We start from the raw sequence: 15,807 nt of genomic DNA on the forward strand, positions 1-15,807 counted from the left end.
GTCCAGATGAGACTTTTTATGACTCTTAGCACTTAGGAACCCTCTGAGATGATTATTTTAGGCTCTTCTCCCTATCTTCAGATGTTCTCAGCCCAACACTGGGTGCTCTCATGCCCTACAAAAAATCTGAAACAAAAGGAAAGCATCTCCCCTTAACGGTAAATGTTACTGCCATGAATTCCTGAGAATCTACCTGCTGCTGGAAGTCACAGGCCAGGCATAACCTCTGTGGCATAAAAACAGTACTGTATTCCTATTCTAGTCTCTATGTTAATGTCTAACGTAAACAAAAGAGAACAGTCGGTCAATCCATTCACTGTTGAGTGGCATAAAAACAATACTGTATTCCTGTTCCGATCTCTGCTAATGTCTAAAGTAAACAAAAGAGCAAGTTAGTCAATCCATTCACTGTTGACTGTTGGTTCTGATAATAAATGCAGTGTAATGAACATTTGTTTTCTGAGTCTGGCTCCTTGGTGAAACTGAAGGTTTGTGAAGCCCATTCTATCAGTGCATACCTAAAACGCTTAGGGCTGCCCATATGTGAGTGCCCACATTGAACAACTCTGTGGCGTACGTGGGGGCGTTTTTATGTCTTTATGCATCAACTATATAACTAGTGTGTAGATACTGAACTCAGTATATCACTTAGTCGAAAAGATCAAAATACGCATTTTTTGGAAGGTGCTGAGTTTCCAAGTTAATATGTAACCATCTATGAAATAATTTACAAATAAATCAGGTGTTTATTTAAGGGCCTGATACTTGCTGAAAAGATAAAAAGATGTTTGATACTCAGGCCTCTCCCTCAAGGGACTTATGCTGTATTTCCAAAGTAAGACAAGTGAATAAATACTCTACAGAGCAGACTATTAAAGCCATTTTGAAGTTTAAAGTAATCCCTTTGAGTTGTATTCTCAGCATTACAGAATAGAAATAGAGCACTCTGTAGTGACTACTTACATTGGACTGCTTGCTTTCTTCAAAGTGCCTTTCTGAAGAATGATTGTTTTGAGTAATACAAGGGTTGGTGTAACTATCTTTGCAAGTCATGTGACAGAGGTGATGGGCATGGCTCAGTGCTCTGAAAGAGATGACCTCGCTTCGGTCATCTCCTTGACTATTGTGCATTCAGTCATGTTCACAAAAAGTTTTTCTCAAGTTCTTACATATATTTGTTTTGGCTGTATTTCTTTGATATGTGTATCTCCAACCATATCTTTCTGTCTCTTTGAAAGAAAGGCTTTTTTAAACAGCAGATGATAAAAATGCCAGAATCACGATTTCTTTTCTCCTAAAGGAAATGGGCATGCATTGGTGTGGAGATTTGAAATGCCTTCTCTTTCCAGGCTGCCCATCTTTATCATTCAGTTTATCACGTAGAATTTAGCAGCTGATCAAGAAACTGTTTTTTAGAACAGCAAGTATGTCAAGTGTGTCATTTTTAAAGAAAAGTTTTTACCTAGTTGAGAGAAAAATTACTTCTTCCTTCTATGTAGGTCCTTTTTTGAAAGGTGTCCAGAAAGTCACAACTTGACTGTTTTCCTCTAGTGTCCAGGGAGAGATGACGCAATGCTCGTTCTCACATATTCTGTTGCAGCACTGAATTATAAACGCCATTATTTAAACACATTCTAGTTTTTCAAGCCTGTCATGCTGTGTTAGTTGGGATGCCTGCTGTAGTCAGTGCTGCGATGGGGTGAGAGCCCAGTAATCTTCAGAAGCAGTACATTGATGTGGGGGCACAGTCACTGCCTGTGCCACCAGTCAGTGCAAGACCCAACAGACTTGGCTGTGGAATCCATCATCTTAACTAGGGAGCACCTGTTCCAGAGATAGCTACTGTGTTTCCGCTTCTCACTTGCTCTTACCCATCATAGATGTCATTAATTAATCTTAACACTCCTTTCTGCCAAGTGTGTAGGCTGCTTCAAAATCCTGTCCAACACACTGCTCCTGGTAACTCTTAGTCTGTGTTGGTCACATGAGATGAAAGCTGCTACTGTGTTTGGTAAAGCCATAGGTACAGCTGGCCTGGTCAGGAAGGCTGTTTTGTTGCTGCCGTATTTCTCACCGTCACTGTGGGCTATAAGTCTTGACGCCCATCTAGGACTGCTTTCTCATTTTGAGGATACCCTGAAATGATTGTGCTAGCTGTGCAGGGTCCTTTACCCACGAGGCAGTTCTGACACATCCTAACTCTGTGGGTCCCTCCCAGGCAGTGTAATGGAGTGGCTCAGAAATGGGGATCTTGAGCCATAGACTTGATTCAAAACTTTTTTGCCACTTACCAGATGGGTATTGTTAGACAAGCTGGCCCTTGTGTGGCTTGCTCTTCACATGCGTACAGGTAGCACTTCACAGACTGCTCATGAGGACTGCGTCAGTACTAACTGGGCCATTCTGCCCAGCTCCTAACATAGAATGATTGCTTTTAAGAATGTGTATCTCCACCTAAAATTGTTGCCTAGGTTTATGCAGTTGGGATTCATTTCAGCCACTAGGGAAAGATAAACACAGTATATATTAGTACTGAAGTGTGAGCATGGCCACAGGTGTATTTTAGCTCCACTTTTATGAAAATCCTAATTTTCTCTTGATATGCTTTTAAGATTAGCTTTTAGTTTATCATTATAGCCAGTCTTCCTCCCTTATTGTTTTTGAAATTCTTAAAACCACAAAGCCAAAGACAGTATAGTATCTTCTTGGTATAGTGAAGAGCTCTTGACACAGTATCAGACTCTCATCTTAGTCTCATTTCTCTTGCCTGGTGACTTAGCTGTGTCTTTTTCACCCTTCTACTTGATGAGCACACCTTTTATCAGGGCTTTTGATGAAACAATGCTTGTCAAATAACAGAGTACATTAATGAATATGTAAAGATGTCAGTGAAATCTTTTGAAATAATACATGGCATCTGTCCTGTGGTCTGTTTAGAATACAAGAACACAAAAACATGGAAGTACATTGTCAGTGATTTGCTGCTGTCAGCTAATAAGGAGTCTATTAGAAGTAGGGTGGAATAGGGGAGGGCCCAGATTCAGAATCACCATAAAATGAGATTCATCTAATAGATTCCAATAAGAAGTATCAAAGTAGGGGGAGTCTTGGGTATGAGACTCCCAAGAGTACGTATGAGAGTACATACAAAGGGTGGCCTGTTTTACACAGGAACTCACGAAAGACTCTTGGAGAGAGGTGTTTCCAAAGCTGAGACTTAAGGGAATGAGGATTTGGTAAAGTGAAGTACACTCAAAAAGCAGAGGAAGTTTCATAAATGCAGATATGGAGATAAGTTTAGGACCTGAACAATTAAATTTGTCATGACTGGAGTAGAAAGTGGGAAGAAGGCATGTGACCATAGTTTAAAATTGTGTACTTTGTTCTTAGAGCAGTAAGTCACTGAGAGGTTTAAAACCCAGAGACATGCTATGCTAGGAAAATCATTCTGGCTACATGGTGGAGAATGAACTGTTGGGAAAGCAATACGAGAAACCAGGGAAAGGTGGTAGGTTATTGCGTAGTTCAGGCAGGAGGTTATGGCAGTAGTGAGGGAGAGAAGTAAACAGCTTCCAGTGACATTGCCAGGTTAGACTCCACAGGAGGCAGTGGTTGAAATGAGACCACTGGGGGTAGGGGGCAGGGAGTAAGAGTCTGGGATGACCTCCAGGTCTCTGGCTTGGGTAGCTGTAAAACCACCACGGGGGGGTTGTTGATCACCCTGAGAATGAAAATAAGAGGCTTGGGGGTGGGCCTGCTGAAGGCAGGGAGGTGATGCATGCCCTGGAGAGGATCATTTCATGGGCAGTCAAGGGAAGAAAATTTTTCAAGAAAAACAAAACAGTTGTAAATGTCATGTTCCACAGAAAAATGAAGGAAGAATGAAAAGTGTTCAGTGTACTTCAGGGCAAGGAGGTTGTCAGATTGGCAAAGGCTAACCTACTGGAGGTACAGTCTGGCCTCAGATAGGGCATGGAGGATTGCTGTTGAGAGTAGGGGTAACTGCAAGTGTGTGTTGAGAACGGTGTGAAAGAAGCCAAGATAAAAGGTAGAGAGAGAACCACTAAGTGCTGTCATAGTACCCTTCTTCAAGAGCCTTAGGGTGAGCAAAGGAACATCAGTCACATCTGAGAAAGCCAAATAAATGGTAGCCAAACAGATGCTGTCCTGTCTTAAGTTTTTCTGGAAACCACAAGTAACTAGTGTTTATGTTAATAAGCACATCTGTTTAGTCTCCCTTGTAGGGAGTCCCTGTAAACAAAAAGAATCCTTTAGCAAAACAATTCCTTAAATATTCTTATATTTTCTAAATACTTTCTAGCAAGTAGTTCTACATAAAATTGAGTAGTACCTGAATTTCAGTACTCCTGTTCTAAAATAACTTGCCACCTTAGTAGCAGCCCCCACGTATAAGTATGTTCTTGGTTCAGTCAGTGGGTCTCATTCCTCTGAATTCTGCTGATGCCATTTATAAGCCATTCTTGAGGATAGAGAATTCTTGGTGGTGTAATATTTTTGGAATGTTATTTCTTGATCCTTTCATAATAAAAACTAAGAAATTTACTTGTTTAGTAATGTAAAAGGCATAGAAGTTGCCCTAGCCACTCTAGGCCTATAATAAGCAGCAGAGACTTTACAGAGTTTCTGGTGCTCACTTTGGCAGACAGTGTGCTGACCTACCCACGTGCATCGTTTTTATTCTTCCTGTGTTCTGGCAAGAGGTGATTATGATCAGTTTGGTCATCTCATCTCAGCTGCCCTAGTGAATGATGTAAAGGAGTAAATGGATCAGGAGGTGTTTTTCAGTTGGGATATGGAGGAACTAAGTAATTGGAAAATTAACTCTTGTATAAAACTGCATAAATAATAAGTCCAGAATGTAAATGCAGAGAAAAAAATACAAACACCAAAGCTGATGGCAATATCAGAGGCTCACTATGGGAGCAGATGGTTTAAACTTGAGTTCATACAAACCTTTTGAGATGTCATTGAACTGTCACCTTAGTTTCCCCAGGGGTCATTACCATTAGGATTGTCATAACCATTTTGTGTCCTTACCTTGGAGGAAAGAATTTTTAATCCCTTCTTGTTCTGAGAGCATATAATTTTAGCACCATGCTTCTTTCCTCTTTCAGTTTGATTGTTGGCATGAGGCAGTCACTGAAGGGACGAGGCCAAGTAAGTTCTGCAGCTTTTCTAAGTTGACAGCCCCCCAGTTGTACTGTTTTGGCCCTTGCAGACTTGGAGGGAACAACTCACAAGTAGTGTAGTTTATTCTGTTTGATTCTGATAAATATCTATTGACAATAATAATATTTGGTTCTTAGGATCTATTTTTCTTGTGTTATACCATTGTGATAGAATTTGTATCTTAGAGCCCATTAGTAGCAGGTTTCTGTTCTGTTTATCTGGCCTAGATAAGTAATATACTTACTTCAAGTTAATGAATAATGGATTATAGAAATATTTAAAATGATGGTAAAAAGAATGGGGGGGGCACAATTTTAATTTTTACTACTTCGTTTTCCTCCAAATCTTTTAAGTGGTAAAATACTAAATCAGGAAAAATATTTAGTTTGAACAAGTATCATCATAGATTAAGGACAAATGCAGGTTCCTGGGATGGTAAGCGCTCTTTAACTAAAAATTATTTACCTCAAAAATGAATAGATTTGAAAAGGGGGGGGAGGGGGGGCCAGGCTGCAGATCAGTGGTAGAATTCTCACCTGCCGTGCGGGAGACCTGGGTTCAATTCCTGGCCTATTGCACTCCCCACAAGAAAGAATAGCTTAATTAGAAAGAGAACTTAAAGAAAAGCCGGGTAGGGATCCTTATGTGCTGACAAAAACTGAACTGGATGATCTGTTTCCTACATGCTTGTATAATCTAAACATCTCATAGGTAATAGTCTGGTTTTTGACTTTGTTTTGTTAAACACTGTTTTCTACCAAAGCTGTTTTCATCCTTTTTTTTTTTTTAACCTTACAGCTTCTAACCGAAAATCTTCAATTATTGTAAAAAAGAACAGCAAGAGCAGAACATTAACGAGGCAGTCTATGTCAAGAATTCCAGCTTCTTCCAACTCTACCTCATCTAAACTAACTCATATAAATAATTCCAGGGTACCAAAGAAACTGAAAAAGCCTGCAAAGCCTTTACTTTCAAAGATAAAATTAAGAAATCATTGCAAACGGCTGGAGCAAAAGAATACTTCAAGAAAACTTGAAATGGGAAACTTAGTTCTCAAAGAGCCTAAAGTAGTTCTGTATAAAAATTTGCCCATTAAAAAAGATAAGGAGCCAGAGGGACCAGTACAAGTTGCAGTTGCTAGTGGGTGCTTAACTAGACACGCAGCAAGAGAACACAGACAGAATTCTGTGAAAGGTGCTCATTTGCCTGGTGAGGGCTCACCCTGCACATACACAACCAGGCGATCAGTGAGGGCAAGAGTGAATTTGAAGGAAGCCTCTGACATCACACTTGAACCAAATACATTAGAAGGCTATAAAAACTTGATGGAACCTTGTTCAGACAGTGGTCAGCACCCAATTCCTGTGGTGCCAGAAGAACTGGCTCATGAAACTGCACAAAAGGGGGAAGCAAAGTATCTCAAGAGTGACATTGGCATATCAAAAAAGAAGTCACGACAGGGAAGACTTGTGAAACAGTTTGCAAAAATCGAGGAGTGCACTGTGGTGCATGGCTCCCCTGGGAGAGACGGTGTGGTCCCAGAGCTGGCAGGCTCACATTCTGAGCAGGGCGAGCACAGTGGAATGGGGGAGGTGCCTGTGGGCTACACAGACTGTGTCCCTTCACCTGTTGACTGTTCAGTTGTTACATCCGATAGCTTCAAAACAAAAGACAACTTCAGAACTGCAAGGAGTAAAAAGAAAAGGAGGATCACAAGATATGATGCACAGTTAATCCTAGAAAATAACTCTGGGATTCCCAAATTGACTCTCCGTAGGCGTCATGATAGCAGCAGCAAGACAAATGACCAAGAGAATGATGGAATGAATTCTTCAAAAATAAGCATCAAGTTAAGTAAAGACCATGAAAATGATAATAATCTCTATGTAGCAAAGCTTAATAATGGATTTAACTCAGGACCAGGCAGTAGTTCTACAAAATTAAAAATCCAGCTAAAGCGGGACGAGGAAAGTAGGGGGTCATATGCCGAGGGTCTTCATGAAAATGGAGTGTGCTGTGGTGACACTCTCTCTCTCCTGGAGTCTCGAATGGAAGTCGATGACTATGGTCGCTATGAGGAGGAAAGCACCGATGACTCCTCCTCCTCGGGGGCTGAGGACGAGGAAGATGACTATGATGACGACTTCGAAGATGATTTCATTCCTCTTCCTCCAGCGAAACGACTGAGGCTAATAGTTGGGAAAGACTCCATAGATATTGACATTTCCTCCAGGAGAAGAGAAGATCAGTCTTTGAGGCTTAATGCATGAACTCTTGGTCTGAATTTGACCCAGGATAACTTCTTTAAAGAAATAAAAAATTCCAGTCGATTATTCCTCAACTGAAATATTTTAGTGGCAGCACCTCTCTTGTCTCTTCACTTATCAGCATAATAGTGTAGAAATTGTACAGCGTACTGACTCTTCTTAAGTCTGATTTGTGCAAATTTTTATTGTACTTTTTAAATAGCCTTCTTACGTGCAATTCTGAATTAGAGGTAAAAAGCCCTGTTGTAAAATAAAGGCTCAAGCAAAATTGTACAGTGCTAGCAACTTTCCACACCGGACAATGAGGACAATAATGTGGCTACACAATTCTTTTTAACTGAAAGAGCATCACCTCGCTCTTTAATATATGACTAAACAATAATTTAAAACAAATCATAGTAGCAGCATATTAAGATTTTCTAGTATATGCTAATATCACCAGCAATTATCTATGGCTTTTTGATTTCTTTGCTAGATGTTTCCTCCTCGAAGTTTTGTCAGTTTCACACTGTTTGCTGGCCCAGGTGTACTGTTTGTGGCCTTTGTTAAAGTAGCAAGCCATTGGTGGGAGTCAGATTGGTTTCTTAAAAAAAAAAAGTACAATTACATACGTGGCGGCTCACTGTTCGGTACATTATATGTACAAGGGTAACAGTGTGCAGGATGCTTCCATACAGTGTATTTATTGCTTGTCATGTAAATTAAAGGCCTTGTATTTAACATTTTTCAATCCTTTTAGATAAAATTGTTCTTTGCAAGAATGATTGGTGCTTATTTTTTCAAAAAATTGCTGTGAACAATGTGATGACAACAAGCAACATTTATCTAATGAACTATAGCTATCTTAATTTGGTTCTTCAAGTTTTCTGTTGCACTTGTAAAATGCTACAAGGAATATTAAAAAATCTATTCACTTTAACTTATAATAGTTTATGAAATAAAAACATGAGTCACAGCTTTTGTTCTGTGGTAACCTATAAAAATGTTTGTCTTTGAACTTCAATGTAAAGAACTGAAAACAATGTACATGTTGTAAATATTTGTGTGTTGTGAGAAATTTTTGTCATAAGAAATTAAAAGAACTTACCAGGAAGGTTTTTAAGTTTAGAAATATTCATGCCAATAAAATAGGAAATTATAAATATATAGTTTTAAGCACTGCATCAGTGGAAGTTCTTGGCTTATGTTAGTTTACGTATGAAATATCAAAGATACTTTGACTATATTAGCAGTTAAACAAAAAAGAGGAGTCAGATTTAATTTGTTTTTTTAAGCACTTTGAGAAGAGAAATTAATTTTAAATAACTTAATGAGCAAATTTTTGATTACTACTTTATGTTCAAAACCAGACTCTTTCAAGATTTCCCAAAGATTTCTTTGGGTTAATTTGCAAATCATCAAGCAAAGAATTGAAGTATAAATCTGTGACAGGTGTTTGTCACCAGCCGGTCTTTTTAGTTCTGGGAAATGTGGACATGTACTTTCAGATATGCAGTGTTCCTAAGGAAAATCAATTTAGGGGATACGTGTAGTGTCGACAGAAAAGTAGCCCATGTCTTCAGATATTAAGTGTATCTGAGACAATGAAAAGACCTATGGAGAAAACTAATTTCCAGAGTCTGGGGACATTTAAATTAATCTGTTGCCAGTATCTTCCAAATAGAAATGTTCATAAAAGTTTTAAAAATTTAGATTTTTTTTTCCCTTGTGTTCCCAAGGAATTGCTTCTATAGTATGATGGACGTAGTCTTAAGCTCATTTGTATGGCGCAGTTTCATCCCTCAGGAAGTAATTCGGAAGCATATAGTAGACTTCCTTCTACACGCACATCCCCTCCGGTGACATTTAGAATTCTCCTCTCACCTGCTTAGGGCAGCGGCATGGAGGCTCTCGGGAGTGTTTGTCACGAGGTGCTCAGAGCACTTTACAAGCCATGTCCTCTTCTCTGAGCCCCTGGGTAGGAAGAGTTTGAAACACATGCCACTAAGGGAAAATAAAGGTTAGGCCCTTTGTCAAGTACCAGGAGAGCAGTGGGTCACCTCTCTTCTATTCCCCACTTAGCTTGGGGGAGGCGGGTGAAGAGATTCAGAGACTAAATATTAAACTATTTTTTTGAATACCAACAATAGCGATTTCAGGAATTTCAGTCGTAAAGAAAAAGTAACAAAATGTTGCATTTCCCTCTTTTGTCCATTTTTAAGCTTAGTTTTAGTAACTTATTTATGTTTGTTTTAATTTTATTGGGGCCTCGTCTTTTGAGGCTGACCTTCCCATGGGTCTTGGAGCAGTGACATTTGGTGATGAGTCACTGCCTCTCAGGAGTTGGTATGCACAAGCACTCAGCAGCCACTGTTGATGCCTTCTAGGGAAACCTAAACTACATTTGTTTTAAAGGTAGGGGCCTCGTAACTGTTCTAGATCTGCTGTAGAACTTACGTGTGGAATGGCGAAATCCACACGTTGTAGACAGTTTGGAAGAGATTGCATTAAATAAAACTTTTAGCTTGAGCTTATGCAATGATTGGTAAAGATTTTGGCATTGTAAGAATTAGGAAATGATCATAGAAATCTATGTAAAGTATTCAATTTTCAATCATTTTTCAAATTACCGTGTTTTAAATTGTTTTGGTGAGTTGTAATACTTTTGAGATACAATGTATTCCTTGTACTGAAAGAATGAAAAAGGACTTTTTCAGCATTTGAGGTAAGTTCTTTAACGTTTCATTAAAAACATTTTTTACAAATATTTTGTACATGCACTTGCAGTATTGAGGTTAATCATTTTAATAAATTCGGAAATTAAAACAGTTTGGCCGGTGTTCACTGTATCTGAGAGAAAAAGAACGAAGTGGCGACTTTCTCAAGATTTTTGTATAAAGCAGAATTTGTAAGATCAGAAAGTTCCTAAAGCTTCTCCACATCTGAGAGTGCTGAGTTGCCCTCTAGGCTGTGGTCCCCTCTTGCTTCTGGTGCCATTCAGAATGTAAAATAAGAACCGAGGGTCAGCACTGACTCATCTCTCAGTAGGAAAACTGCTTTTAAACTACATAACCTCCTAGCCCTGGAACTCAAGAAGTCCTGTCCTCAAAATGGAACAAAATAACATTTGACAGCTCTTGCAAACCAGTTGTTAATTGTTTCTGATGACTTGGTTTTTTTCTATCAGCAAACTCGCATATCCAGAACTGGCATGAGTGCTTTTACCTCCCTGTCACAGCTGCATAACCTAGTTGGAAGAGGAAATAGAATGGTGTACCAGTCAGGGCACCTGAGTTGGCCTGGCTCTGCAGCAACCATCTGACTGAGCAAGTACTGAAACTCCAGATGTCATTTTCCTAGCAGCTACCACTTCAGGAGGCCTGGTGTGGCCGCCAGCTAAGTTTCAGGATGTACTGCATACACTCTTGAAGACGGCAGTCAGGGTGGGTGGTATAGACTAGAAAAGCATTTGCTTTTCCTAATCAATACCCAAACTCGAATTCCTGGGGTGAAGAGGATAAAAGGTGATGTGATTATTAAAATAATTGGCCTCTAGCTCAGAGTCAGGTTTTCTTTCTACTCTGAAGTGAATTATTCCTTTCCAGTAACCAGTGGCAGCTAGCTTTCAGCATGCTGCTCAGGGTCCTTGTGTGCTGTTCTTTAACACCAGCTTTCTTTTGCTGACATGACCCCCATTGTGTACTGCTGCAGAGCCTAGAGGCACTCAGCAAGATGCAAACAAACTGCCAACCTTGGGATTACTTTGGTAGCCTTGGGTTATGTTAAGGATGGCCTAACATGTAAGGGAAAGGCGAGAACATCGTGAGCCTTCTACTCCCTCCCCTGTGCCTGAAAGTATGGGCATGGCCTGTGTCTGCTACTATGGGGCCTGGAGGAAAAGTGGATTTTTATTCTGACTGATGGGAGAGAGGACACGAGTCATAAGAAGGTGTACCAGGTGTGAAAGGCCATGATTGGGGAGTCTCTCACACACACATCCTCCAACCCTTTTTCTTCTTGGGCCTCTGCCACTCCTGTTCTCCCAGGAAAGTAAGCTCACAAGTATTCATGGAAATAGGCAGAAAGCTTCTGACCTGGAGAAGGCAGGAGGCAATCTCAGAAATGGGTGGTTATATTTCTAAGAGAAGTCAATCTGTTATCAGATCCTATTTTCTCCATCAGGTTTGTGAGTCTTCTGATAAGTTGCAGTAGACAGTGACTTAGGTCTTTTGGGGGCAGTCCACCCTGTGCAGTGATTATGTTCTGCTGAGAAACAAAGCATCTTTGAGTCTGTCTATTGAGATCAGAAGTCTGGTGGCAGTTTCCCCAGTCTGAGACCCAGACCAGGCAGGGTCTCTTATGGCATGAGTTAAGTTTCATTTCTTTAATATTTGTTAACACCTGTTATATATTAGATGCTTGGCAGTAGGGAGGCAAGGTTTGAGACTCTTCAGTGTGGGATGTAATTAAAATAATGGGAAAGGGGGACTTCTGACACCAAGGGACAGATGCAGGAGGAAGAACCGCCACAGTTGCTGTAGGGGGAATGGACAGTAGCAGGGAATAGCAAAATAACAAAAATGTTCTCTTGTTATAGGTGAATAGTGGACGTGGAGAGCATAATTTGAGGGCAAGCCATACTGGTTAAGGAGGGGGCAGGAGAGAAGTTTGGCTATGAAACGGGATAGAGTGTGGCAGCTGAAAGAGGAGTGGAGTTAGGATGGTGGTACATTTTGTTTTATCAAAAGATATAAACAAGTTTGCTGAAATGGGAAGCTCCCATAGACAAACCCTGCAGCAGAGTTCCTGAGAAAGGAAGTAAAGGAACTATTCAGACCCTGGTGAGGGTGGGGTGGGTATACAGGCCCATGTGACAAAAAGGGAAGGTTGTGGATGTAGGAAGTTTGTGGATGCAGTGAGGAGAGCCAGTTGCTGTATCCAGAGTTCCTACTTTGCCTGTAAGTAGGAGGTCAGGCCATTGCCTGGACGTGTCCCAAAGTTTGAGATGAATGAAGGGGATTTGAAATAGAGAATAAGAAAGCACACTAACTACAGAAACCATGATCCTTCACCATGACCTAGGTGTCCCAGGGAGTGACTGAAGGCTGGTGGCTGAATTCAGAGTAGCAAGGATCTGTGCAGGTTCAATGCTCTGGCCGGTAGCCCACAACAGTCAGGATGCAGCTGCATGCTGGCTCAAGCTGGTGGGCGCAACAGAAGATTGAGGGCTGGGCAATGTAGTATTCAGATTGGCAGGGGAGGGGTTGAAATGAAGATTAGGGAAGAGAAGGTGAGCCTACAATCTAGAGCCGCTGTTGGCCAGTGCCAAAGTCAAGGACACAGAAGCCTGGAGGCCCTCCAGTGGTCAGTCACCAGGTAGAGCAGTAACAGAACAGGACACGGGACCAGAGACTGGGATCAGAGAGTAGGCACTCGTACTGTGGATGGAATGCATTTTCTGGTGATGATAAGGTCCAGAATGGGGCTGTAGAAGCCAGCAACTAAAATGCTTAGAGGAGAATGTCCATGGAGGTGAGAAAATCATGGTTCTGAAAGACCAGGACATTGGACATAACTAAAAGTCATGAAAACCAAAATGGCAGAGCTAGACGCTCCTTAGAATTTTAAACAAGCAAAACCTGGCAAAGCTATCTTATCCAGAGCTGGAAAACAAAGGGTTCCAGTAACTGGGTGAGCACCAAATTAAGGAAAACAACAACTTGAAAATAGTAGGAAAACCTCATGGTGACTTTGCTGGAGTTTCCCATACCCTGTGGGTCACAGGTCCTGGTTCTGTAGGAAGCAGAATAACTTTATGTACATATTGAGGTACATATATGTCTGTATCAATCTGTGGACAAAGACAGTAGATTCTTCTGCCCAAAGTACTCAAATGACTAATTCCTGAGATGCCGACTTTCCAAAGAGAAAAAGTTTATTACTAGGCACATAGGAGAGCAGATGACCTATCCGCCCAAAATCTGTCTCCCCGAGTTGCATTAATTCTGATATTTTATAGAATTAAAAAATAGGCAGTTTTTTTTTAAACAGACAAAAATGACTTTATTCAAGGGCTACTATCACAGAAGAGGGAGAATTTTTTCTATATTGTAGAAAAAGCAGAAGCTACTACCTGCAATTATTGAAACTCAGTCAGTCTCAACCTTGTGTAAACTCACTATTACGACGGTTGTTATAGCCTAGTCTCAGCCCTGCTTACAGAAACTACTGCAGTGGTAACAACTACATCCCCACCCCTTGATTGAATCCACAAAAGCCCTGAACTCCTTAGACTCAAGGAGACTGTTTTTTTAAAATAGGCAGGTTTTAGGATGATGAGCACATTGGCCCCAAATGATATCATTAGAGGTGATCTAATTGTTGAAGATGCATAGTCATGAAATGTGTATAAGAAAATGGTGGCCTTAATATGATGATAAGCATGATAATTAGCATTATAATGAGGTACAGGTGACTTGTAGGTTAAAGTCTAAGCTGCTGTACGTGTCAGGCAGGCCCACTTTGGTCAGATCCAGTTTAGGTTATTTATTGGACTTGGGGTAGGTTGGTTCTAAGCTGACTGAAGATCCTACGTTAATAAACATTAGGGGCTGTCTTTAGTGATTACAAGATTCTAAAGTGCAAAAATTGGATAAATGGGTAAAGTGAACGTTAGTCACAAGTTTCTTACAATCACAGGGACAGAAGATAAAGATATACAATCATTATTAGAGATCAAGGCAGCTGGATTACAATTTCAAGATTTCAGGTAATTTTCTCTGTCTACTCCAGTATAGCAGAAAGCAAAAAGGAATACCATATAATGAGTCAATAATCAAAATTGTCCCTTAAATCCTGATTTCTCAGTTACAGAAATCTGCCTGATGACAAACAGAAGGACTGTGCCAGTTCTAGCTCACCTCTCAGAACTTGTTCCGTAGACAGAAGCACCTGTAGGGCAGCTAAAATAGTGTGATAAACAATCAAATCACAGCCTCCTGGGGCAATGAATTACAAGCTGCCGTGGTTTGAAACTATATGTATCAGAGAAAAGCACGTTCTTAAAGTTAAATTCATTCATGTGGGTGTGGATCCATTGTAAGTAGGACCTTTTGATGAGGTTATTTCATTTAAGGTGTAACCCACATTATTCAGGATGGATCTTAATGCTCTTACTGGAGTCCTTTATAAACAGGATAAATACAGAGAGAGAAAGCCTCAGAAGCAAGAAACTGAAAGCAACAGAACCTAGGAGGGAAGAGAGACCAGCAGATGTCACCATGTGCTTTGCCGTGTGACAGAGTCAAGGATCATGGGTGGCTGGTCTTCAGGAACAAAGTATCACCTTGATGCCTCCATTTGGACATTTTTCTCAGCCTCAAAACTTGTAAGCTTGTAAATTAATAAATCCCTATTGTTAAAGTGAACACATTTCACGGTGTCTGATTTCAGCAGCCTAGAAAACTAAAACACCTGCTTTCAAGATATACAATAGAGTACATGGACGCAGAGGAAAGACTCTTTCCTGGAAGAAGAGGGGCATTTGGATTTGTGTAAATAGGGGAATTTCTAAGACCACCCATGAATACCCAAGACAAGACACATCCTCAGAAAAGACAGGAGAAGACCTGGCCCTTTTGCCTTGGACTATTCTTCAGGCTCATTGTTAGCCTGCCTAAGCTCTGAAGAACACCAGCTAGCACAGAGCCAATCTGCAAAGACTGAAAAGTGTTTTTCTTTTTTTTTTCTCTCTCTCTCTGTCCCCCCCCCCCCACTCCCTCCCTCTTTCCCTCTCTCACCCCCTATCCTTCCCTGTTAACTCCTGGCAGTGAAGAAAATCTTGCCATAACACTAGCTGGGTACAAGCTTGAATAACTAATACCACAAGTGACTATATTCTAGAATTAACATACTAAAATATTGCAATGTCTCTCGTGTAACAAAAGATCACAAGGCATAAAAAGAAACAGAAAATGATGGTACATCCAAAGGAGCAAGACAAAACATCAGAATCCATTAACAAAAAAGCCCAGACTCTGACACAACAAAGACTTTTTTTTTTAAGAATTAATACTTTGTTTATTGTCTGTCTCCTCAAACTAGACTGTCAACTATAAAAAGGAGGGATGTTTATTTTCTTCACTAAGTATCCTGAGTGCTTAGGACAGTGCCTGGCACAGAGAGATTTGCAATAAACATTTGTGCAATTAATGATTAAGAGGCTTAGAACAATGCCAGACACACAGCCTGCTTTAGGTGTTAGCTATTGTTACAGGATATCCCCCATTTTCGGGATGCAGAAATGGGAGGTATAGAGCCTTTAAGTGAATTGCCTGAAGTCCCAGTCTGAGAAGTTGGCAGAATTGGAGCT

The 15,807-nt window shown here is 40.5% G+C and overlaps 1 protein-coding gene across 25 annotated transcripts in view; it reads left to right on the forward strand.

Annotated features, from left to right (window-relative positions):
* The window catches only part of KMT5B (lysine methyltransferase 5B), a 76,283-nt gene extending 65,076 nt beyond the window's left edge, over window positions 1-11,207 (forward strand). For 21 of the 25 annotated variants that reach the window (XM_077115491.1, XM_077115501.1, XM_077115483.1 and 18 more), the window contains one exon: window positions 5,989-11,207. In XM_077115491.1, coding sequence (XP_076971606.1) covers window positions 5,989-7,460 — 1,472 coding nt within the window. In that variant the 3' untranslated portion in view covers window positions 7,461-11,207. Of the gene's footprint in view, window positions 1-5,135; window positions 5,179-5,988 lie in introns of all 25 variants that reach the window. The other 4 variants (XM_077115504.1, XM_077115506.1, XM_077115505.1 and 1 more) reach the window with 2 other exon arrangements.
* The last annotated feature ends 4,600 nt before the right edge of the window (window positions 11,208-15,807 follow it).

The sequence above is a fragment of the Tamandua tetradactyla genome, chromosome 9, assembly GCF_023851605.1.
Source record: "Tamandua tetradactyla isolate mTamTet1 chromosome 9, mTamTet1.pri, whole genome shotgun sequence".
NCBI classification, from domain to species: Eukaryota; Metazoa; Chordata; class Mammalia; order Pilosa; family Myrmecophagidae; genus Tamandua; species Tamandua tetradactyla.